The sequence below is a fragment of the Ceratosolen solmsi genome, unplaced genomic scaffold (assembly GCF_000503995.2).
Source record: "Ceratosolen solmsi marchali unplaced genomic scaffold, CerSol_1.0 scaffold27, whole genome shotgun sequence".
Classification (NCBI taxonomy): domain Eukaryota; kingdom Metazoa; phylum Arthropoda; class Insecta; order Hymenoptera; family Agaonidae; genus Ceratosolen; species Ceratosolen solmsi.
This window is the reverse complement of record NW_011948426.1, coordinates 5,302,635-5,330,134: the sequence shown is the minus strand read 5'-3', so window position 1 is coordinate 5,330,134 and position 27,500 is coordinate 5,302,635. Positions and strand designations below refer to the sequence as shown.

At 24.5% G+C, this 27,500-nt stretch overlaps 2 protein-coding genes across 2 annotated transcripts in view; both read right to left on the bottom strand.

The window, feature by feature from the left end:
• Positions 1-4,511, bottom strand: part of LOC105363355 (synaptic vesicular amine transporter) — a 7,379-nt gene extending 2,868 nt beyond the window's left edge. The window contains exons 1-5 of the mRNA XM_011501021.1: positions 4,418-4,511; positions 2,668-2,880; positions 1,738-2,004; positions 843-883; positions 625-771 (exon numbers count right to left, since the gene is read on the bottom strand). Coding sequence (XP_011499323.1) covers positions 625-771; positions 843-883; positions 1,738-2,004; positions 2,668-2,880; positions 4,418-4,511 — 762 coding nt within the window. The remainder of the gene's footprint in view (positions 1-624; positions 772-842; positions 884-1,737; positions 2,005-2,667; positions 2,881-4,417) is intronic.
• Positions 4,512-6,886: 2,375 nt separating this feature from the next.
• boss (G protein coupled receptor bride of sevenless) lies at positions 6,887-22,188 on the bottom strand. Its single transcript, XM_011501020.1, has 9 exons — positions 22,107-22,188; positions 21,864-21,944; positions 21,032-21,160; positions 20,116-20,607; positions 16,994-17,300; positions 14,873-15,555; positions 12,049-12,389; positions 9,323-9,614; positions 6,887-7,208 (listed from the first exon to the last, which is right to left on the bottom strand). Exons 1-9 carry the CDS (start codon positions 22,186-22,188, stop codon positions 6,922-6,924), a joined length of 2,694 nt encoding a protein of 897 aa, XP_011499322.1. The 3' UTR covers positions 6,887-6,921.
• Between the last annotated feature and the right edge of the window lie 5,312 nt (positions 22,189-27,500).

Sequence of the window (27,500 nt, the reverse complement as noted above, 5' to 3'; positions counted from 1 at the left end):
TCAAGCTATAGGGTCGTAGAAAATTTTTGTTTACATTTTCCTTGCATAAGTATTTTATAATTTAATTTTTTTTCAGCATGTTTATTCTTTATTGTTTTCTTAAGTATTTTTCTCACTGGATGATAATTTTTTTATTTTTTTTTTTTTTTTTTTTTTTTACATATACAGCAAATATTTTGAAAATTAAGATATTCTGTTTAGAAATTTCAATTGAATAAACTTGATGAATAACTTTTAATGTTATGAGTATATATTTTTCGATAAAATATATTCAATTAACTTTATATTTAAAATGAATTCTCCTGCCTTAACAGTTCTCGCCTTTAAAGATCAAAAAATTTAGATGTCCTTTAATACTTTCAGCGTAAAAACTTTTTTCCTTCATAATTTATAAAAAATTATGACGTTAATAAACAAAGGAGCTTACTTACCTAGAATTTATTAAATTTTAAAATAAAACCAATTAGTTTTATAATTCAAAAGTTATTCATTTTTACAATGGACTACATAATATGAAACATCATTACACACTATTAATAATTTGAATAGAAAATAATAATAATAAAAAGAACCAGCTTTATAATGCTGAAACTATGATGAAGCTGATGATCTGAACATTACTACCTTCGGTTTTAAATGACTTCTAAGCCAAATGGGCAAACAGGGCTCTAGAATTGCCATCGGTGTTGTTGAAAACCAAATGGCTCCGGCAATTATTAAAATTCGAGTGTCTAGTAGCAAATACCTCCAGCTTGGTTCGCCTTCTCCTCTCTAAAAAAATTTCATTTATAATTTTAAGAGGGTGAATGTCATATTGTCATACAGTTTTTAAAAAATTTCACCTGTGCCACATGATTCAAGTCTAGAACAAATAATTGGAATCCTACGAAAATACAAAAAAATTTTAGATATTTTAAATACAATTAAAAAAAAAATTCAAACTTATTTTTATGCATTATAATTTTTTAATTACTACACTTCTTACAAATTCATTTTAATTTTTACAAATATACATATATACTTAATATATATTATATACTTTTTTCAATACAAAAAACCTTTCTTTGACAATGATGACTCTCAGCAAAGACTAACTGTGCTTTACATTGCCGGTAGCTTCATAGTATTGTAATTTTTTAATTTTTTCATCTGATTTCATTCATTTCGTTAATTTAAAGAAACTCGTCATTTGTAATATATAAATTTTGATGAAATAAAAGCTCAATTTAATTAGTAATGAAAAGTATAATTATTATCATTAAAAATAATGGATTATTAAAAATTATGGAAAAACAATGATTCGCATAAAGCATAAATCTTTTTGTAATAATTTTCTAAAATTTATAATGAAAATTTATAATTTTATCTTTATCATTAATTGTTCTTATTTTATATAAAATCGTATAAAAATTTATAAAATTTTAAATGTTATAAAGGAAATAGTAATTTCACGAAAATAAAATAAAATATCTAAATTAACAGTATTCTATTATATCGGAAAGTAGTATTTTATAATTATGAATATTTTATTCATTAAACAAAATCATTTTTAAATTTTATAGATAATAACATAAATATCAATTTAGGTTAAATTGATTGTTATTGCTTATAAGATGAATACATTGTACCATAATTCTAGTCTATATTATTTGGTTAGATAGCCAGCCTTGCAGAATTTTATCTAATATGTTAAATATAAATTTAATGAATATAAAATGATAGGAAGTAATGATACACCTATGAGAAAAACGATGAAACAGGCAATCAAAAGGAACGGCGCCATTTTGCCTTCAAGATCGTAAAGAACAGAACCCATTGGGTAACCAGCAAGTACTCCCATGGCTATGCTACCGAGTACGAAACCCATGACCTTCGATCGCTTGTCCTCTTCTGGGTACTGAAAAGCCACTAGAGACATTCCAGAGACAGCAATACATGCTGAAGAAACTCCTTGAATACTGCGAGCTAAAAACAGTATCTCGTACGTTTTCCCCAAAGCGAAAACTATGGAGGAAACAAAATATCATATATCATATTTATGCTTCATATGTATTAATAATAGGATATTTTTGTAATATTTGAAAAGTATTTTTTTCTTATTTATTTATTCACTTCTATTGGAATTAATATTAAATAATTCGAATAAAATGTCAAGTATCTAATTAATGTAAAGTAGACGAATAACGCTCGTATATCAACAATGTATAACTGTTTGTAGTATAAATTATATCAATAGTGCATATGGATTGTATTATATATTTTATAATATTAGACTTTTGTAAAATTAAATATTATGTGGACAAAGAACATGAAATAATATAGCTGTAAATAATTATGAATTAATAATTTAAAAATATACCACGTTTTTACATTTATTATTAATTCTCATAAGTATTTAAAATAATAATAATTAATACATTAATACAAAATATACAAAACTACAATAAAAATTGATATTGTATTATTAACAGATATAAACTACAAATCTTAAATGATTCCATTTTATCGAATATTATTAATGTTATATCGAATGATAAAATCAACACACTTACTAATGATTCAGCATTCATCGTGAATAATTAAAATGCGATAATTTTATACAATCAGATAAACAATATATATATATATATATATATATTATTTAAGAACTTCAGATAGAATTCTTACGTAATGCGGCCAATAAAAGACTCAGATTGCCGAGTAATAGTGGCTTAGCGTATCCAAAAATGCCCGTTAGACTACCCACGGCTGGGTTTAAAATTAACTGCACGAAAGCTTTGGAACTAAGCAATAATCCAACTCGGCCATTCTCGTCCTTTTCCGCACCATTCAATGTTAAATTTCCTTCCAATGTGTACAGATAGTCTGGTATGATTGGTACTAAGGTAGAAGATTTTTTTGCTTATTTAAAAATCATTACTAATAATAATTTTTATTTAGGCATCTTTCTCATAATACATTGTACATTTTAACTTTGCTTTAAATACAATTTTATGAATGTATCAATGATGCTCAACAATATTCAATGTAAAGAAATAATGAATAACGTTTATACTGCATGTATGAAGGAAATTGTAAAATTAGAATTGATTTTAATCCTGTTATTATAAAAATATTATGAAAACTCCAATCAGAATATAATTATTACGTATTAAAAAGAGGTAAATTAAATTAATTTGTTATTGTATACCTATTCAAAAGAAATATAATTCCTTAACGATTAAAAATTAAATTAAAAAATTTAATTATTTAATTCGTTATATTTATTATACTATTGTAATATAAAAATTCAAATAAAACTTTTCGAGAGCTAATAAACTTATTACAGTGTAAAATGGAACACATAATTATACTTTTCTATAATACAGTATATTCTCGAGTAGAATGTTTTAAAATTTATCATAAAACAACAATAACATTTAAATAATAAAATGATATTCTGTGCTTATTAATATTAAATTATTTTATTTCAATGCAAAAATATTTGTATAACCATATGAAAATAAATTGAATTATAATAATAAGAATAAGCATTATTGTTTTAAGATTTATTTTAAGAATAACGTAATTTTTATTAAATTTAATTTTAAGCATTTTGTTATTTATGTCGGTAGGTAATTTCATTAAATCTTGTAATATAACTAAATATTAATATTTGTTTTATTTATAATTAAATTGATTCATTTTGTTACAATAATAAAAATATAAATATATTTATCCTATTGTTAATGATTAGTGTTATTGTTGTTATTATTATTATTATTATTTGTTTTTATTATAAAAATATAATCCGATTATTTGTAAAACAAGACTGATTTCTTTTGAATTTCAAGCTGATACGAATTTTAATAACTGTTCTAATGTACATCTTTATTATCCATTTATTATTTTATGTGCAAATATTATTATCGAATTCAACAATATTGATATTTTTTAATTCTGTAGACAATAATATGCGATTATTTTAAAATATTTATATTGGATATTAGCAGTAATAAATTTAATTTTTACATTCTTGATTCATCGATTAATTCTAATATTCTTGCTATTAAAAATATAGATAATAAATATCATTATTTTTTGTATTATTCCATAAAAAAAATTTTAATTTGACAAAGATGAATGAAGCGAAAATAACCAAACAAAATTTATAATGAGTTGATTACTCTTTTGCGTTACGTTGGGTCTGGAATGTTTTTATAAAGATAATATACATTATAAAAATTGTATAGTAAATTAATATTTCTTGAAATAAAAATGGATAAAATTAGAACAGATTTTAATGCTTAAGTATACTCTCTATCTTTTTTACGTCAAATAAATCTAATATATTATGTAAAATTATATAAATGACTATGTGTTTGCAATATTTTTATTAAAATATTTTTTTCATAAGAAGATTAAAGTTTCAACTCACCAACAACTGTAAGGAGAATATTATCGAGCAATAAGCTTAAATAGATCGACGTCACTAAGAGAAATCTAGAAGTGTTCGATTTAGTCTCATACATGATGAAACGCGATGGGAACCTTTTAATTAATTTTATAGGAAATAATATAGTTCACAAATTATTTACAAATATTTTTGTAATAATATTTGTTTATTAATATAAGAAAAGTGCATAAATAAATTACATGCTTCTAATGTCAGTCTATATAGTGTAAGTGTAGATTTTAAAAGCATAAATAATAAAGAAAAGAATAAAGAAACAAACTATCTGGGCTCATACTCAATATGATGATTATTTTAAAAAGATTTTAACACTTTATCCAGTATTGACCAATACATGCTGATCATTTGTTTTACATTTAAGGTAAATAATTGAGAAATTCATATTTCTTTGCATTTGAACTTGAAGCTCTTAAAACTCTTTTTTAAAAAGATGATTGAAATTGATGGTGCACCACTCACATTCTATACTGAAAAGTGATCGGTTCAACACTCTTACTTTATATACAAAAGAAAATAGTAGCGCATGCGCGCGATCACTTATTTCACAAGTCCTTGCACTTTTCGATTTCATTTTGATCACATATTGGCTGACAATAGCGAGCAAGAAACAGGAAGAAGCAGCGACAGGTATCGAGGGAGAAAAAAAGCTTATCTAGTTCCTGCAGGCTTTCGACGTCAGTTACGTATATGGTAACGTCATGGACTGGAAATAATAATCTTTCCTTGGTTAAAGTTAAGAGTGCAAGTGTAATTTCCTTTTTTCGCTCAACCTTTTCTAATATCTATACAAATATATTTTTATTGGCTCATTTTTCACCCTACGTCATAAAAATCAAATTCATCTTTAGAGAAGGATAAGCTAAACCTTAAAACTAGGGAAAATTTAATAATTCCCTTCAACCATGTATTTTAGCCAATTATAATGAATGAATTATTTAACTTTATGAAATTTTATTATAAAATTCAATTTGCATAATAAATAATGTTAAAATCTACTTTTAAATTTGTATAAAAGTTGAATTTTTAAAAGTTTAAAAAGTATCCATTACACATCTAACTACTTTTCAGATTATACACCTGCGTCGTTGATGAAGTTTCCGACAGTCATACGGACATTTTCACATTATTCGTTCTTCCATCTCCTCCCCTTCCTCTCACTCGCTCTCTCACCCTCTCTTTGTAGAAACTGCAGTAATGTGAGAAAGTATTTCTCCAATTGATCAATAATGCACGATTTGATTCACTGTTAATCGCGTTGAATTATCACTGACATTTATAAATTACTGTAATAAAAAAAATGTTGAAATAAATTTAATTGAAAATATTTCAATTTTTCATTTGATATGTTAACTACCATAAAATTTCTTTATTATAAAAAATCAATTATTGTATTATATATGTAGTAGTATTACTATGTACAAACTTAAGTAGATTCTTAAGTAAAACCTTCAAGTCTGAATTATTAGATTTAATGTTAATAAATTTCAACCAAGAATTCGTGAAATTATTTTATATAAATTATTATATTATTACATGGAATCAGATTATATCGAAGGCTCATTTTTTAATAAAAAAAAATTGAGTTTACATACTTTTATATTATTTTTCAAATTTCGTAATGGCTGTCAATTTTATTATGTATAACTGTAAAATACAAAAATTTTGTAAAGAAATAAAATTATAATAATTTAGACTGATAGTACGGGATACAAAATTTGTCAGGTTCAGAAAAAAAGAATAGCAAATGGTTTATTAATTCATGAGAATACATAATATTATTTATTTTGAAATTTCAAATTTATACGCCGATGAAAATAATTTGAATTTATTTAAATATCTCATTTGCTACTTATTAATAGAGATGTACAGTGTATTATATACATTATATGCAGATTCGATAAACTCGAGCTTCTGACAATGTTTATTGAACGAAGAAATATTGTGATCGATAAATTTAAAAATAAATAAATAAAAAATATAAATACCGTCTTATCTATACATGTTAATTATCATGAAAAAGTATGTACGGCAAGGAAAAAATAATTTATGCGTTTAATACTATGGAACAGATACTAGAAAATAAATTGTATTAACTATTAGAGCCTTTCCTAATAAATATTGAATTCAGTAAACGACAATTTGAATATGACCAGTAAAAAATAAATTGTATAATAAACAACGTAGATATATTATGTACATTGAAAATATTTTTGTCTCTGATAACTCCCGAAGGTTTTTTACGTATAGAATTTAATTTTTATATTTATATAATCACAAAAATACATTGTTATTTTGCTTTAAAAAGAAATAACATTTGTCGTTTACGACTTCATTAATGAAAAAATCGAGTTTCTCCTATTCGACAGTCTTTCGTACAAATGTGAATTAATCATCAAAGATTCAACTATTTATACTTAATATCCAAACCCCTCAATATTTGCGGGCAAATAAATCTTTTGCAGAGTTGCCTAAAATCTGGTAATCCTGGTGGTATACGCACTCTCCCCTTCTTCGCGGATCGTTGCGTGGGTGGGCGAAAGTCTGGGACTACAACTACGCTGAGGATAACGTTCATTAGGTCCGTGGCGAACAGGGGAGAGGCGATCCTCTACGTAGACCTCTGTTTCGATGCAATTGTCCCGTTCGTTTCGTTGACGACTGCTACGGGCCTTTTGCATCGGAAGTTTCGGAAAAGCATTGCGGGTCTCCGTCCTGCTCTTGCTGCTCTTTCGACATTTCACCGTCGGCGGCTTGACTTCTCTAACCTACAAGACAAGAACAGAACTTTTCAGCTTTAAATATCCGTTTATTTTATTTATCTTAAGCGACAGTTGTCATAAAATTCCATACATAGTATTTGTCTTTCAATTTTTATATTTTTAATGTTTTCAAGAATAATTGATATATTGATAATATATATTGATTATATTTATAAAATGAATTGATACAGAAGCTTGGGAGTGCTTGAACCTGATAAAGCAACGTCGAATCAATGCATTTTTTTATGATATTTATATCGTTTTCATTTTTATTTATTTATAGTAATATTTCCATTCAAAATATAATGTGGAATTAAATTTTAAATGTTTTTGATAAAAATATATTTTTCTTTAAAGCTGAAATTGTACGTAATATATGTAAAGTAATTAATTAAATTTCTGTATGAATTTAATCTTTATAAAGGTTTATAACATTATTAAAATTATTTATTATTTCATATTTATTGAAACATATTTTTGATAGGGCTTTATTCATATTTCCTTTTTTCATTTGCTGATAATAAATGACTTCACAATACCGACACTTTTACGCAAAGCAAGAGAAAATTTTTTTGTATATTTACAGAAGTATGAACATGTATATTTTATAAAAGTTTGAAAACTAATATAGAGTTAAAAAAAAAATTTCGTCTTAAAATTTTTAAATTTATATTATAAGGGTGTATAAATTAAAATAAAATTAATTTATAATAGAATTTTAGCAATACTCTATTTAGTAATTAAATATCAGATAAATTTAACAAACTTACGGTTCATAGAAAAAATTTTTTAACTTATTTATATGTATAAATAGCGCGTGCACGTATTTATATATACATGTATAATATATTTATAAATGAACGAGTGAAATATCAAAATAAAGATTAAACTGAGGCTGTCAATTAACAAAGTATATAATACATCTATAAGTTTTAACGTATAAAACAAAATCGGATAACAATGATAAAATTTTTGTGCTTTTCTTCATTATTACTTAAAATTCAATTAAAAACATAGAAACATAATAAATATAGTAGTATATAATACATTAGTAATATTTACCTAACAACGTTCTTAAAAACATATTGCATCACTTGTATTCGTATCAGTAAAACAATAATTAAATACTTAAATATATTTAATTCTATCCTATATGTATTATGAAATAATAAAATTATTTAAAAATAAATATGACAATATCGTTTCATTAAGATAAACAAGATTATAAATTTATCTTAAAGATTTACTTGCAATTATTATCGAAAGAATTCAAAATCTCCATTAATTATCGTGAATTCCATTTAAATTCCAGAATTATGAAATATTATAAAGTTACTTGAATGTGTAATAATCATCTACGTCCTTTTTATATGCATTTAATAAAACTTAATTAAGTAATTTTAATACTGTGATAATACTTAAAAATCATAGTAATAATAGGATATAGAAAAATTTAGTTATTAATTACAATACTCTGTTATGAAATTTTGATCTTTTCTTTTTAATAAAATTCATTTAAATTTTTAATTTAAACCTGCATACTATTTCTAAATATAATTCAATTATGATACAGTTTTCTTATCATAGAATCCATTTTAATTTAATTGATTGAGAATCTTCATTTTAAATTATTATGAGATTCTTTCTTTTATTTACCTCTGAAAATCAACTATATATTTTTAAGATATTAGTTTGTATAATAATTATCAATGCACGAATAATCGTTAATTGTAAGAAATATTAACAATAAATTATTCGCGTATTCATCCGTAAATTTTATATTGTTATATATCAATAATAATAATAATAATAATAATAAATAATAATAATAATAATAATAACAACAATAATAATAATAATAATAATAGTAATAATAATAATAATAATAATAATAATAATAATAATAATGATGATTATGATAATGATGATGAATAATCTTGATATGTAATTTTTAAGTTTTTCATGAATTAATAATATATTTGCATAAGTAAATAGTTAGAGTGCATTTTGTATTAAAAGGACAATAATGCAATGCAACATATATTGTCAACACATTGATACCAAGTGCAAAGTGATCTTTATCAGTTATCCAACCCTTTTTTTCGCAAACTTTTAAATTTATGCGGGTCCAGACTCACGTCAGAATCCTCAATATGGAGCTGTGGAATGACATAAACATCGTCGAGCTCCCTCATTTCCGTACGAAATCCGTAATTACTGTAACCGGGTGTGTGCCTGGGCTCAAGAATATGGTGATTCATCTCGTACTTGTTCTTCGGGCTCGCACTTCCATAATAATTAGCCACTGATATCTGCTGCTGATGATGTTGCTGATGAGGTACGTCATTATTATTGCAGTTCATATAGTCGTACATCGATTGACATGACTGCAAATCCAGCGCCTTTTTACAAGAAATTCGTCGTCTCAATTAACGTGGAATTAAAGAAGCAAGGACTAGCAATAGTATTATTATTATTCTTCAAAAATTTTCGGATTAATACATATAAATATTAAAACATTTTTCATCCCATGAATAGCCGAAATAAATTGAGAATAAAGTTGCATGCGCTTGGATGGAAGAGTTTATTAATTTTTTGTATTGGTATTTCAGTAAAATTCTACTAAAATATCGAATTCAATTCAATCGAATTCACAAATATAAAAATGATTTTTAATATTTTGAATTCAATTTTTATAAAAAGGATAAAAATACATTTTTAATAAAATACCTTATGCATTTGTAATGAAAAAATTATAGTTTCTGTCCGACGATCAATTTATATTTTTATTTATTTGTTTTTTTTTTAAATCAACAAAATCTATATCAAATGAAAAGTAAATAAAAACATTTCATAATATATAAAGAAAATAAATGTATTATTCCATTTTTTTCAATTATACAATAAATACTACATATATTTCATGGAAAATATTAAGATCACTTTAATTTCAGATGCAAATGTATATTTTTAATTTTAACTAAATTTCTATTAAGAATATTTTATTCATATATTATTTATGGATATAATAATTATTATAGATTATTTCTGGATAACTATATTTCAATACTAGTATACATCATGATTATTTCAAAAGCCACTAGAATAATAATCAATCTCTGTTATTTAAATGAAAACGATACTTTATTGCAATAATCGTTTTAAAATAATAAATCTACATTTTATCAACATTTTATCAGACTTAAAATTCAGAATTTGAAAAAAAAAATATCTTCCTTTATATTGCTAAAATTATAAAATAGGGAGCAAATAGATTTATTGCTATAAGGTTGAATATGCACAGTTTCAGAAAACACTTTTTTGTAAAATTAGAAACTATGCCATTGTTATTCGTGTTATTACGTTTATACAATATAAATCTTATTTTTTACAATATATTTATGTATGTATAAATGTATTATATAAATTATTTCAGTTATATCAAGTTTTCATGTTATAGTTTATCGAAAATAATTGTTCCGTTGAGAATATTATATCTATTCTATTTTAATAATTTTATATAAAAGAATTAATAGTAATTTGTTTAATAATATTTAATTGAAAGTATAATTTTGAAAAATAAATAAAATCTTATATACTGCGTATAAAATAAAACTAATTAGTAATTTCTGTTTGTGAATTTTACTATCTAACATTGTATTTTTATTTACATAACGATCAATAGAATTTCTTTAAATTTTTTTATTAGTTTAAACATTTATTATAAATAATCGTATAGATAAATTATGTGAGCTACTTCAAATCATATGTATAAGACATTTTATTAAAAAATTAAAATTACCATTTTCTTATTTAAATTAAAAGTCATTACTGAAAAATGTTTATATCGCTTATTGTAAATATAACTAAGAAATTTGTTATTGTTTATGATAATGATAAATGTTACTGCGATTTTTCTATGCTCGTATAAAATGTCTTTATTAATGAATTAATATACATAAAGTATATTTAGTATTACTTGCTGCATAAATAATGGTCATATAAATCTTAAATACTTGTTATATTTCAATTCGTCTGAAGCATTCTATAACAAATTATTTACTTATTTATCTGTATTTTTATGAGCCACACCACTTTTCAATCATTGTAGATGGCAATGCATTTATAAGTATCCAATTTTACGACAATAGAAATGTACGACTAAAACAAGTAGGGTTCTGCATCATAAATATCGTCATAAGTAAATTCTAAGAAGCAGATCTATATGAGAATGATTAATTTCAATTGTATTGGTCTTTAAAACTTAAATTTAAAATTTAAAATTTTAATTTAAAACTTCCCCATTAATGTATAAAATAAATAAACCTTCCTTTAGGGCGGCAATTAAACCAGGTGAATTGTCTTTGATATTTTACTTAACAATTCAAACTTAAAACGAGATATATTCACGAATATACGAAAATCTTCCAATACCTCTTTAAGTCTTTACCTTCGTAAGTTAACTTTTAAATGGAGTCGATGCTATCAAAGCAAATAGCAACGCATATGACAGCATCTTATGATAAAGAAATAAATGGGAAAAAAGACTATGAACCAAGTAACAACTGTAGGTTTAAAAACACTAATACGGCTCCGATACATATATAGTTTTACAAACAGTTTTTTTTTCAATAAGGTTTTTTTGATTTAAAAATATTATATAAACCAATTTGTCACATAAAGTAAATTTGTCTTTTAAATCTAAAAATAAAATAAATAATGTAGAATAATGTTAGATTTCAAATAAAATAATAAATGTTGTTACAAGATGAGGCAAAAAAAAAAAAAAATTAAAAAAATATTACGTACGAAAGATTGCAAAGATTAAAAACTAACCTGTCTCGCAGTATTATTCATTCTTGGATCAGGAGAAAAATCCATGGATTCGAATCTGCCGACAAGATTTTTCTCCCTGTAGAGCCGCATACACATGAAATACGTTTGCGGAGCCAAGATGCCGATAAAAATCAAGCAAGCAGTACCAAGAATACCACAACAAATAATAAGGTCACGTTTGTCGGCAGTTATGAAGAGAAAACAGGTGATCCAAGTCGTCCAACATATGACGAGTCCAATTGTCGTACCAAAGAAGCACATACCTTCATTGTAGTTGCGCTGAATGTGGGGGATGAAGCAGCATACGATAAATAGTAGTAACAGTAGGAAGACGTCATAACCTGTTTGAATAATTCATAAGACTTTTATTTTGTTCTTAAGATAATGTGATTTTAACGTCGCAAAAATTCAAATGATATAGCTTACAGATGTGACTATGTATCCGATTTTGTCATTAGTGCGTTTGCGTACGTTCGTAGGTAAAAATGTATGTACCAATTTATATTTTTATATACTTATATATATATATATATATATATATATATATATATATTATTGTGCAAGCAGTATTATTTAATTACATAAATTCTCTTCTATTTCTTATTATTTAATTACATAAATTTTCTTCTATTTCATAAAAAAGAAGACATTTTAAGTATTTAAAATTAAATAAATCTTTACTTATCATCTTAATACTTGTGCAATCAAATTATGAAATATGTTAATAGAAAATATAAATGTGAAAATTTAATATTCCACTATTTTGTAGTTATTTGATTTAGAAATTAATTTTTATTAAATAATGTCTCCATACAGTTATACAACTACATTTTATACAACTGAATAATATTTTCAATAATAATAAATAAACAAAGGAGAATATATATATATATATATATATATATATATATATATATATTTATTTATATATATACATATATATATAATGTTTAAATAAATAAAGGTGATTTAATACAGAGATCCAGTTCTAAAATTATTAATAAATCGTTAATTTTAAAGATCGTAAATTTTGTGAAGCCTCATTAATACAAAATCTTATAAAATTAGTATAGCGCATTAGCAGTATTTAATCTATTTTTATAAACTTACTTAGTAAAACGATGTAAAAGGGACTCCGGATAACATGGGCGGAGTCGTTGCTACCAAGGACAAAATACATGGTCGAAATTGCCAGTTCAACAGCCGCCATAAAAAATAGCATAAAACTTTGCAAATAGCCGTTGATGTGCTGAGAAAAAACATCACTGGTGGAAAAAGCAAGGCAAAGGGCCCTAGTGAGCATAACAGAAAATACCAGACCAAATGAGAGAGAAGATACAAATATTTTGCTCGCATTCAGTTGATCCGTGTCCTTCGCTCTCTCATACAGACAAAAGGGTACGATACTCTGGAGCATAAATATCGTTGAAAGTATGAGAAGAATGGTAAGCGTAGGATTACCATCAAGCACATCCGCCATAAAGAACAAATAGAGAATTAAGGCAAAGACGAGAAAGCACGCTAACGTTATACAAGAGACTATCGTCAACACGATCGGTACCCATAACTCTGTTTTCAATGTCCCAAGTTCAATTTCCATGACAGGAGACTCATCAATATTTGTTCCATCTTGAGTTTGAAAGTTAATACACTGCATACAGTTTTTAATACAAAAACGTGGCAATCTTAACTGTTTGTTCTCGGCGAGTATGCGGAAATGAACACTCGTTGCATCAATTTTGTATCCTGTTATTTCCAGCATCGTACCGTCCATCTTCTGTGAGATAGTGTATCTGCAATGTTATTATTAAATTATTCGTAAGATTTTATTTTTGAATTTAAATAAAGTACAAATTTTAAATAATTGAAATAAAAATAATTGCTTACAAAATTAATTAATTTATATTAATGTTTGATAACACATTAGTTTAGAATTAAAAACTTTAGGACATATTATAACGCACCGATGAATTTTCTAAAATTTATGCTTCAATTATACATATTTATTAGGAGACAATTAAAAAGTAAAAAAGAATCATTTTAATCTGAATACTAATTAAATATATATGTATTAAATATATTTCTTTTAATAGCTCTAACGAAGCCCACCAATAATTATTATATATAACACTTATTATACTTTTCATCAAATTTTCTTACAAGTATTTGAGTTACTTAGACTTTTTCAATCTAAAATTTCATATCTCCATATAGTTTCAATAATACACTATTTTACATATTATCTCCATTGATTTATACGATAAAAAGTAACAGAACAGTAATAAATAGAATAAAACAATAAAGAAGATTAAGTATGCTTTATAAAAGTCAGTTTAGAATTAAAAATAGATTTATCTGACAGAGATATACCTGAGAAATGAAATTTAAACGCATAATGTATTTTGATGAAAAGTATTATTAATTTCGAAAGATAGAAGAAGTGCACTTGATAAATTTAACTGAACAAATCAGTTACGTAATACTTAATGAAAACATGTATCTGACTTTAATAGACGTAGAAGATATAAATACTGGTAGTAGTTTTAAGAAAAACAAATTTTTTTCATAGAATTCTATAAAGCTTCTAATTTCGCTATATATATATATATATATATATATATATATATATATATTTATTTATATATATACATATATATATAATGTTTAAATAAATAAAGGTGATTTAATACAGAGATCCAGTTCTAAAATTATTAATAAATCGTTAATTTTAAAGATCGTAAATTTTGTGAAGCCTCATTAATACAAAATCTTATAAAATTAGTATAGCGCATTAGCAGTATTTAATCTATTTTTATAAACTTACTTAGTAAAACGATGTAAAAGGGACTCCGGATAACATGGGCGGAGTCGTTGCTACCAAGGACAAAATACATGGTCGAAATTGCCAGTTCAACAGCCGCCATAAAAAATAGCATAAAACTTTGCAAATAGCCGTTGATGTGCTGAGAAAAAACATCACTGGTGGAAAAAGCAAGGCAAAGGGCCCTAGTGAGCATAACAGAAAATACCAGACCAAATGAGAGAGAAGATACAAATATTTTGCTCGCATTCAGTTGATCCGTGTCCTTCGCTCTCTCATACAGACAAAAGGGTACGATACTCTGGAGCATAAATATCGTTGAAAGTATGAGAAGAATGGTAAGCGTAGGATTACCATCAAGCACATCCGCCATAAAGAACAAATAGAGAATTAAGGCAAAGACGAGAAAGCACGCTAACGTTATACAAGAGACTATCGTCAACACGATCGGTACCCATAACTCTGTTTTCAATGTCCCAAGTTCAATTTCCATGACAGGAGACTCATCAATATTTGTTCCATCTTGAGTTTGAAAGTTAATACACTGCATACAGTTTTTAATACAAAAACGTGGCAATCTTAACTGTTTGTTCTCGGCGAGTATGCGGAAATGAACACTCGTTGCATCAATTTTGTATCCTGTTATTTCCAGCATCGTACCGTCCATCTTCTGTGAGATAGTGTATCTGCAATGTTATTATTAAATTATTCGTAAGATTTTATTTTTGAATTTAAATAAAGTACAAATTTTAAATAATTGAAATAAAAATAATTGCTTACAAAATTAATTAATTTATATTAATGTTTGATAACACATTAGTTTAGAATTAAAAACTTTAGGACATATTATAACGCACCGATGAATTTTCTAAAATTTATGCTTCAATTATACATATTTATTAGGAGACAATTAAAAAGTAAAAAAGAATCATTTTAATCTGAATACTAATTAAATATATATGTATTAAATATATTTCTTTTAATAGCTCTAACGAAGCCCACCAATAATTATTATATATAACACTTATTATACTTTTCATCAAATTTTCTTACAAGTATTTGAGTTACTTAGACTTTTTCAATCTAAAATTTCATATCTCCATATAGTTTCAATAATACACTATTTTACATATTATCTCCATTGATTTATACGATAAAAAGTAACAGAACAGTAATAAATAGAATAAAACAATAAAGAAGATTAAGTATGCTTTATAAAAGTCAGTTTAGAATTAAAAATAGATTTATCTGACAGAGATATACCTGAGAAATGAAATTTAAACGCATAATGTATTTTGATGAAAAGTATTATTAATTTCGAAAGATAGAAGAAGTGCACTTGATAAATTTAACTGAACAAATCAGTTACGTAATACTTAATGAAAACATGTATCTGACTTTAATAGACGTAGAAGATATAAATACTGGTAGTAGTTTTAAGAAAAACAAATTTTTTTCATAGAATTCTATAAAGCTTCTAATTTCGCTTTATATATATATATATATATATATATATATATATATTCAGTTATACTCAGTTATCAATTATAGTATACGTAAAATTATGTAGTTACAGTTCATTTGCTGTAAATGCATTCACCAAAGATATTACAATTAATGTAATAATAGGCTACACGTGTCTAAATATTAAAATACAATATCTTATTGAAATTGTTGTTTATCTGAGCTATAAGAAAAAATTTTTTTTGTTCTAATTTTCTGTGTGTAAAGAACATTTATATTTGTGAATAAAATCGAAAATAACATTATATCTTTGACGAAACATCATTTTATAATGCAAGAACATTATGACTAGTTGAAATTAAAAAAGTTAGATTAAAAGTGAGGTATAGACATCCATAAACAAGGATGAATTTGCACTGCAACCTCATCTTTTTATTTAAATTTATTATTTCAAACTAAAATGTAATATAATTCTAGGAATAACATTATTCCTCAAAATTAATTAATTAAAACTTTTATGGATATTGCGGACAAACCTCTTAAGCGTGAAAAATCAGCGTGCGCTTCGAAGGCAAAGCATAAGCGAGCCATTAGAATAATTATATACACAATATGGCTATTTTTATATTTATATGTGGCAAAAGTATCAATATAAGCTACCTTGTTGAATAAGATTTTGCGGGGATGTGAAGTGTTTCGTAGAGTCGGGCGTTGCTCATCGATCGACGTTCTTGTGAGTCCATGCGCGGAAAAGTGCAGCCAAGTGCGCCAAGAGGACAGCTCTCGGCTTTTCTATCCTGAAATGCTTTAACAATTTCTACAATGGCTTTTCCGATACTCAACAGATAAGGGGAGTGAATAATAGTATCAACTGGCAGCTGCGAGATATTCGCCGATTCTAGACCTTGACTAACGTCCAAAGGGAACTGTTCCGGCTTTAATACGTAAGATCCTTCCGGGAGTAATTCTGAAAGCCATATATTTATTGTTTGCATTAATTAAATTAGTCAATTTAAAAGTTCGGTTAATGTTAAATGGGATAAATTAAGTTGCGATTTTATTTATCGATTATCTAATGCAGCAATTATTAGACTTTATAATGATCAAATTCATATATAAATTCGAGGAAACTCATAGTGACGCGTTTAAATAAAATTCTTACATAGACTAATGACATTTATTTAACAATACTACTCAATTTGTATTTATAAGCAACGTAGACTTTTTATATTATCCATTTCTACATAGCTTACATAATGTATTGATTAATGTTTTTACTCGTAATTAAAGTTAAATTTGATTTATTATAACAAAAACAAAAAAAAAACAAAAAAAAAAACAAAAATAAGAGGTTGATAGTAAGAGGCCCTAATATGAGGCAGCTAATTAATTATTTGTCGAATAAATGACAATAAAATACAAATTAATATTAAAACGTGTTATAAAAGTTGCTGACTTTATAGATCGTGTTTAATTATAGAAAATTCTCAACAAAAAAAACTGTAAAAAATGAATGACATTTTTATCGATATTTTCCAGAAAACTTTTAAAATATGATATAATTTTTCACCAAACATTAAACTAAAAATATTACTAATAAAATTCGAATTAACCTAGTTATTTAACTTAAATGATATATATTTCATTTTACTAGTAATCAGAGAACTTGCTTTATGATTTATTTGTTAATTAAGTTATAAAATGTACATTGTAAAGCTAAAAGTTCTTTTAACGACGTAAATAAAATACTTAAATTATTTGTAGAATCGAATATTCATTTTAAATTAATATTTGACTTAATTTTTTTTTTTAATCAAAGATACAAAAAAGAAATCTTATAGAATTCAGAATATAAATAAGATCCGCAGTATCGAATAAAAATAATACATTTTTTAATATTTCTAATATTTTTAGTTCCTTAAAAAATTGAATAGATATATGTAGTTTAAAACATCGTTTTCATTAACAATTCATTAACAACATCATTTAACAATATTAATCAGAAAAAAACAATAACAAAACTCACGCGTGCGTGCGTGTGTGTGTGCGCATATAGAAATGTCATAAAATGCACAATCCATACACTTCCAATATTAAATATTATTTATCCGAAAGTATCATTATTTTTATACAGGTTGTTATAAATTACATGTAAATATTAAAAAGAAAAATTGTTAGTATAATAAACAATATTCTAAAAGTATAGTAAATGATAAATATATTGATACAGATAATTAAGAGATTAGATATTAGCATGTCAAAATTTATATGTTAAAGTTTAAATAATTCATAAATATTGCGTGAAATTCAGATTAATTATTTAGCTACAATTTATTACTTTAACGTTGATATTTATTACTTTAACTATAAAGTTAGTTAAACGCGTCTATTAATATTATAAACTTTTGATGAATACTAGCAACTACTCTGAAAACTTTATTATGTAAAAGAGTAGTTTAATCTTGTTTATTCCTTAAATGAAAATGTAGGCATTCATTAAAATAAAAACCTTATATCCAATTACTATACTAATAGTATCCTTGTAATAGAAATCTATATGTCTGTGTACATTTACATATATACGTATCTGTCCGTGTTTTGTTGTTAAAGTATTATTTCTACATAACTACATTTAACTTTAATATTTTGTTCATATATATCATAATATTTAAATTTACATATATATTACATTTATTTTATAGTTTCATAAAATATTTGCCTTATAAAAACAATAATTTTATAAGAGAAATTAATAATTAGACTAATAATCAGATATTATAATTTTCAGTTAATCCAAATAATTATATGATTAAAACTTAAATTCAATGAAGTATTTCAATATAATACAAATATATTATATAAATTAATGGATAGATAATCAATTTCGGAACTATGTTTTTATATAACGAATTTTACATAATGTAAGATCTCTGTAAGCATAAGTAATTATAAAACAGTAAAAAAAAAAAACTGCTATACACAATACACATTGCAAATATAATGAAATTTTCTTATACACTCCCTTTGAAATTTTAAGAGCATTTTAGAAACGAATTGTTCTACAATAAATAAACAGATTAAATAAAAATATGACTGGCAAATTACATATTTAAAGGTAAAACAAATGATTAAGATTTAAAAAAATTTTTTTATCTTGGAAATGAAATTGTAATTTAAATAGAAAATAGTTAGGATAAATCAACATAAATTATTTTAATCTTATATTTTCTCATTAATAATGTATTTTAAAATCTATTTTAATAATAAAAAAATCATTAATAATATACTTGAAAACTATGTATTATATGTTGATCAAACAAAAATTGTACTTATTGTAAAGAAAAAATCATTAAGCATTTGGGATAAAATTATTAATTTTATGTTTAAGTATATTTCTTTTAATATTTATATAATATTAATCAATTTAAATATATTAAGATTCTGATATCAATAGAAACAAATAATAAGAAATAAGAAAGTATATTTTCATTACTTGGAACTTTTTTTAATGTACTGAAGATATTTATATTAAATGATTGTATATGAAAAACACATTACATATATCAACTATTGATAAATTCATCAAAGGAAATATATCTCTATTCACGATTTTTGTTGATCAAAATGATACTGTTGACCTATACTAAAAATATTGTCATTAACCAATTAATAGCATTAATCTAATAATGTGAAAACTTAATAATTTCGATATCGACCAGCAGAATGGAAATCTTACACGATTAGTTCGTACGAATAATACGAAGAAAAACACAACCGTGTACCATCCACATAAGAATTATCCACTGGCAGCACGATCCATATTCTTTTAACATCCTCTTCTTCGGCATTCTCTTGCTCATCTATCCAAATGCTCACATCGTTATAGTCTCCCAATGCCACTAGCACGAGTTCGGTATCATTATTTCTCCGTTCTATATCTTTGTCGCTTCTTACACATATGCCAGCCTCTCTGCTGACATTCAAAAAACGATCGAGAATCGTCCACGAACTGCTAAGTATCAAATCAATCGTCGTGTAACGCGTGCTGATAAACTCAACGAGAGCATCAATGAGAACAAAATTTAGATTAGGGGAGCCATAAGTGTAGACCGGGAGGACATTGAGACTCCGAAGGGACTCGAGGACTTCCATGAATCGTTCCGGTGCCAGAATACCGAGATCATAGTGTGCCGAGCAACCCATTTCCACCGCAGAGATTAAAGCCTGTTTATACACGGAAATTCGATCGTTACACGTGTCATAGACATGTAATCCTGCGAAATATAGTAAATAATATGTAATATTATTATAGTATAAAATAAATATAAATATAAATAACTATAAATAAATATGAATAAATAGATAGAAATGCACGATTATCCTAATGCGATCATTTAAACCCGTTTACATGGTATTTAAGCCAAATATTGTTATAATCAATTATCTGTGCAAAAATATATTTTATTTCAACTTAATGTCTAAAAGAGCATTTATATAATTAGAATGAAAGGTTTATTATGTATAAAATAAAAATACGTAGCTCCATTTATAAATGCATGCATATAAGTATCAACGATAAAATTTTATGATTATAATGTTTGGAAATTTATATAAATGTAAAAATGAATAAAAAATCATTAATACAAATGTTCATTAAATTACACATGTTTAAATTCACCGAAAAAAAAAAAGAAATACCTATTTCCACTCCAGGTACGTATCCCATTTTATTCAACGTTTGTACAACAAACGATGCTATTGCCACTTCGTCAATACTTTTTGATGAAGAAATATTACATTCCGATCCATAGTCACTATCTACAAATACTGAATTTAATGCAATTTATGAGTACGAAATTTCAAATTAAAGATCAATTTTTCTTATAACATTATGTACTTTTTTCAAAATAGATTTAAAAATTTGAATTACATATTTAATTTTATTAATTTATTTTAGAAAAAAAAATCTTAAATTTATATACAGTATTAGGGATATTGTAATTTTATATTTGATCAATTACAAGAATTTTTTAAAAAATAATCTTAAACTAAATTATTAAATATTTATATAACTTATTAATATTTCTATTTTGTGAAAACATTTTTTGCTTGCATTGAAAGAAAATGCCGTTCTATTCATTCACTGTATATATAACGACATAAAAAAATGTAAATTTCTAATCAAATTCTTATAATTTAGTAAATATAATTTAAAATTTGGTAAAAATATATAAAATATTTTTTACTAAGTTATATATGAAAAAATTATAATTTTTTATATACTGAAACATATACATTGTGTATAATATATTCAATAAGTGAAATTGCATAATAACAAAGACATAATAATATTATTAGTTCACTATCTAATTATCCTTCTATTGCGTAATGTACATATAAAAAATAATTATAATGTATTAATCAGTGCTACGTAATTTTTATGTAAAACATCGACAAATTATTAATAAAAAGCTGTGTGTTAGTAATTAATCTTACTATATTTATATCCATATAAATAATGTATACTCACCAGAAAGTACAGCATCTCCCGTAATTTCCATAAATGTATAATTCTTCGGACAAACCAACTCTTGGGTAGCAAAACTGCTACCTAAAATATATATCGTGCAAAAAACGATGAATTTCATTGTTATAAAGTTGGCAAGTTGAAGAGCAACACAATCTCATGCGCCCTTAGGTTCGTCAACGTCGGATCGTCTCTAACGAATTCCTGTTTAATCGATATCTAGGAAACTGAATTATATTATCGTACTGGTGCTTTGATCATTGGTTGCTGTGGTTCCCTGTAGACGAATCAGCATTTTACGATTTACTTCAATATACCAGCCTATCATTGTGTTAGAATATTAAACAGTCACTCATTGTCATGAAAATAAACTAAAATCGTTCTTAATAAAATTAATTTCTTAAAGAAATTGAAAACTCATTATTTTCAATTTACTAATAATTGAATTATATTTAGTTAATTTTTTTTGTTTAAGAGCCTTCGTAATTCAATAATATTGTAAATAATATATTTATAATCATTGTTTATAAAGAATATTTTGCTTTAATCATTAATCTGATTTTGTTAAATAATATTTTACAGTTTTCAATAATCCAACTTTACTTGGTTATATGAAATAACAAGAATTCAATGTATAAATTAATAATAATTTAATATTATTAATTTGAAAAATACTAATATACTATTCGTAATAAGCAAAAACAAATGAAAATCCGATGGCTCTAAATATATCAGTAGAGGATAGTTTATAACTTTACAAAATATAGTCACGCAAAAAACTTATAAATAATTATAATTATGAAAATTTGCATTACTTATCCCAGCTTGTATGATCGTTCAATTTTATCCACAAATCGTAAAATACAAAACCAGGAGTATCTGATTTTCATTAATATCTTGCAAATAGCATACAAAATTGCACATTCATATGATGAAATAACAAAATTTTTTAATTTAAACAACAATCATTCTCTCTTTACACTTTCTATAAATTATTTTAATTATCCAAGATTTATCATTTGGCAATTGTCCAAAAAAACAAGCTTAGCTCAATTGCCCTTTCAATTAAATATATACGCATAACTACGATATTGATAACTCACGAACTTTCCAAAGTCCAAATATTAATACTTTTTTACACTTATTTGCGGCATGGTAGGTAGTTGATAGCCAACTGCATCAGTGACGGTCGTTCAGAAGCCATATTTCACAAAGCTGTCCTAGCTTTCCACTTCTTAAATGAATTAACCGTTTAGTCACATTGAGTTGTGTAGCCATTTTAAAAGGTGCTATACTACTTCTAGTATAGAATATCTATTTTAGATATATATATATATATATATATATATATAGATACTCCTACTTGCTTGGGAACATTTAGTTATAAATTTAAAGGAAAAACAAAAAGTGCAACAAAATTTAAATAACTTTTCTTTTTTACTTAAATGCATTTCTAGAGAATAAATCTATTATTATACAGTGATCTATAATAATTATCTAACCTTTAAAAAACTTCGCAAAAGTAGCAATAGGATCAATTAAATATTAAATATGTATTTCAATATTAAGAGTATATATATATACATATATATATATATATATATATTTGAAAGTAACCGATATAGTTGACATTAAATTTTTTCTACAAGAAATATGAAAAGGAATTGAAAAAATTTCATTTATTTATGAAATTTATTTCTACCATATTATTTTCTTATTATTATTTATTAATTTTTAAAATATCTAAATTTGTAGAGAACTATAGCGTTATTTAAAACACAGTAATTTTAACTAATAGTTAATAATTGTTTATATATATATATATATACATACAATTTTATTAGCGTTCAATTGCACAACTTACGTATGATAATCACAAAAGTTTGGATGGGATTAAGATTATATGTATATTTACATATTCTAATATAAAATGATTGTCCAAACTAAGTTAAACTTTTATATTGAGAAAAACTATTAATATTTATTGAAACTATCATATTTCTTCAGTTATATTTATGTTTAATATTATTATGCTTAATGTGTTTAATGCATTATGTGTAATAATTAGTTAAGTATACTAATTTAACGTGACTAATTTAATGTCGATACTCTAACGAATCTAATTTTTTTATTTTATTATTTCAATTATCGTTTCATTGTCTTTCTCATATAAATCATTACATCAAAGAATGCGCGTTATTTTATTAAAATGAAATAAAAAGATTTTTTTAAGATTTCGATATAAAATCATGTAGGATTATAAAAGTAAGTAAAAACAAAGAAGCAAGAAATAAAAGCTTTACTATATCACACAATGTAAATCCATAAAAAGCATCCATAACTTTCATAGTCAATATTCAGAAAATATTCTGAATATCGAACTAAAACTACAAATGAATATCACGTGAAGAAGTTTTTTAATGCCTGCTGTACGTAGAGATTTTCTACATATATGGAGATTATAGTTCATGAACAAAGTTTAAAATTGTGACGCATGTACGCTAAAAATTTTCAATAATCCGAAGTTAAAAAAAGTGTTATATGAAAATAAATATTAGACAAAGAATAAATGCCTATCAAGTATGATGAATTCGTTGAACTATACGCCTATTATATTATAGAATTTATAAAATCTGATGAGAATGAATATTATCACACATATGAAGTAGCATGTACAGTAAATTCTCTCCTATAATATAATATTTAAAAAAATCGAAAAAAGCTATATAGAAATCAATAGTTTCGTCATTGGTTTTAAATCTTATGGACAATCGAATATAATTATGATATACCAATAATACCAAATACAATGACATGCAATATACACGTTAAATGACATACACTTTTTTTCTGTTAATTGTACATTTTTTAAATAAAAATTTGTTAAATTAAAATAATTTAAACACGTATGTTAGTAAATGCATTATTTTTAAAATTCTCAAAATTGCTAACTAAATTATACTTTCTGATTTTTGTAAACATAATTAAGATTTAAAGTACATTTATATGTCATAAACGCTATTTTCCCAACTATAAATTCATTATTATTTACTGAATTTGTAAACGTCACATGAATTTACTTTACTAATATTTTCATTGCTATGAGATAAATCAGAATTAATTAGTCCTGTCTATACTTTTAGTTAAACGATTTTTTAAACATGTATATTTTTGCAGTAACTCATTCGTATATAATGAAACTATTTTTTTCAATATTCTATCTACACTCCATATTTATAATATTCTATTAATTTCATTAATCTAAAATATAATTTTAATATGTTGCTTATTTATTTTTCAAATATAGTAAGCTTATTTAAACTTAGTTTTTATTTGAAAAATGAATTAAAATACTATGCAAATTGAAATTATAACTTACGAATCTCAAATAGGGAGCAGATCGTTATGCAAATTTCGCAAACAAAGCTTGATTCAAATAATAGCTATGCCTGCTCGGTGAAATCATCTACCATTTGATCAATAGAGTTATCTAAGATTCATTAAATACAAATCGTATTCTATTATATTTATCTAGAAAAAATATTAGCTGAACGATAAATTATCTCTCGAGATTTCATAGTCAAGTATCACCTAATTAAATGTAGTATTGTTCCGCAAATGAAATGTAAATTTTACTAATCTCATATAAAGTTGAGAAAATATCTTCTATGCTAATTATCATATTTTTGAGGGTAGGAGTGAACGTAAAGCAGTTTTATTTGGAAATTGACAAATTAAGACTACATTATTTCAATTTTATATTAAAAAAATACGATGAAATAGATACAATTCCTATTAAACAAATTTCTAATACCTACACGTCTAAACATACGTTACACATATGTATTTATAGATAGAGCTTATACAACTTAAACATACGAGTAGAATAAATTGATTATATAAAAACGCAATGATGCAAAATTTATGCTACATTTGCATTATAGGGTTGAAATTAATTTGCAAAGGGTTTAATATTAATTATATGAATAAGGAATTAGAATGTTACGTATACAACATATATAATAGTATCAAAGTACCTAATTATATTAAATACTATAATTTTCTTATCAAAAAATGAAATAAAGTGCAAGAAATTTTTTGAAAATTTATGAAAAAATTCCAGCAATCTATTAAATAACATTTATTTATGGATATATATATCATTGCATTGTGTTTTATTTTAGCGCATACTAGATTTATAGATTGTTTAAATATTGACAATATTATATACTATATAATAATAAGAATTAAATCTTCCCTGAAATTTTGTCCAATCTCAATTTATTTAAACGTAGAAACAATATCGATCTTATTAATAAGCCGGTCGGTCAGAGATTCCTTTTGTTTTCTACACATTCATCAGCTGCTAGTCATGTCTCAAAAAAATATACGTAAAAAACATATTAGATTATCAGAATTCAATTTTTTTTTTTCTATATATAAACGGATCTCATAATAAATTTAGGAAAGTAGATTCTATGGAGAATAATGTTAAGGCTAACACTTAGAGCAAATCTAGTTAGAAATAAAATATGGCTGCTCATCAGAAAGCTTTTCGGTCTCAAGAATGAAGTTAAAAATCATTCCTTCTCCCTTATACGTTCAACTCAGTAGCACAAAACAAATGAGAATTTCTCCGTAGATATTATAATTATGTAGATATTATATTCTTCAGAAATACCAGTGGGATTATTGCTTGGTAATCGATACTGATTTCAGAAAACACTCGTAAAATTAATCGAAGTTGAATGTAGAATAAAAATATGAATTTTAAATCACAGATATTCGTATTTTCCTCAAATCAAACGACAATTGAAAGAACCTCGAGAAGTTTCTAGATTCAACGATAGAAAACTTTAATAATTTATATGTTCAATTATCAGCCTATGCCTTTAATATATTAAATATAATTTATTTATTTATTTAGATGTTTTATCAAGTGATACCGAAAAATAAATCAATAAAAAATATTTTCCAACTAGTTGATCGGAAAGAACGAATTTGTAACTGCTATGCACAACCTTTTTGTACAATCGTTGAAAGCGTTCTGAGAAGTCGACAAGTCGTACATTCCCGACATTTTTTAAATTCGACGGAGTGTGCATTATAGAGTTTACTGAAAAATAAGCGCATGTGCTCTTGTACATTCCCACTTTGCTTACATAGACATAAATTTTCACATATATTACAAATATCATAATAACTACGATGATAAGATATGTTATAAGGAAAAATTTTATTATTATTATTTTTTTTTTTATTAAAAAATATAAGCAGTTTATATAAAATTTGTATATAATTATTGTCGCATATTATTACAAATATATTAAATATAATTTAATACAAAAACCTTTATTTTACTTACTTGACTGAAGATTCATAATAAAATTATAGTATTGCCAATGTATTCTTTAGAATCTTGATGATTATAAAAAAAAAAAAAAATATGTTTTCATCGAAAATGATATTATTATGATCATATTTAATAAAAAGTATATTTATAATTATTCCAAATAATCTAATACTAATTAAATTATTGTTTAAGCTTTAATATTATTGTCTGAGAGTACATTGAATAGTTTCGATACTTCATTTTTAGCCGTAAGATATTGTAAAATGAATTTAAATATAATCTGTTAT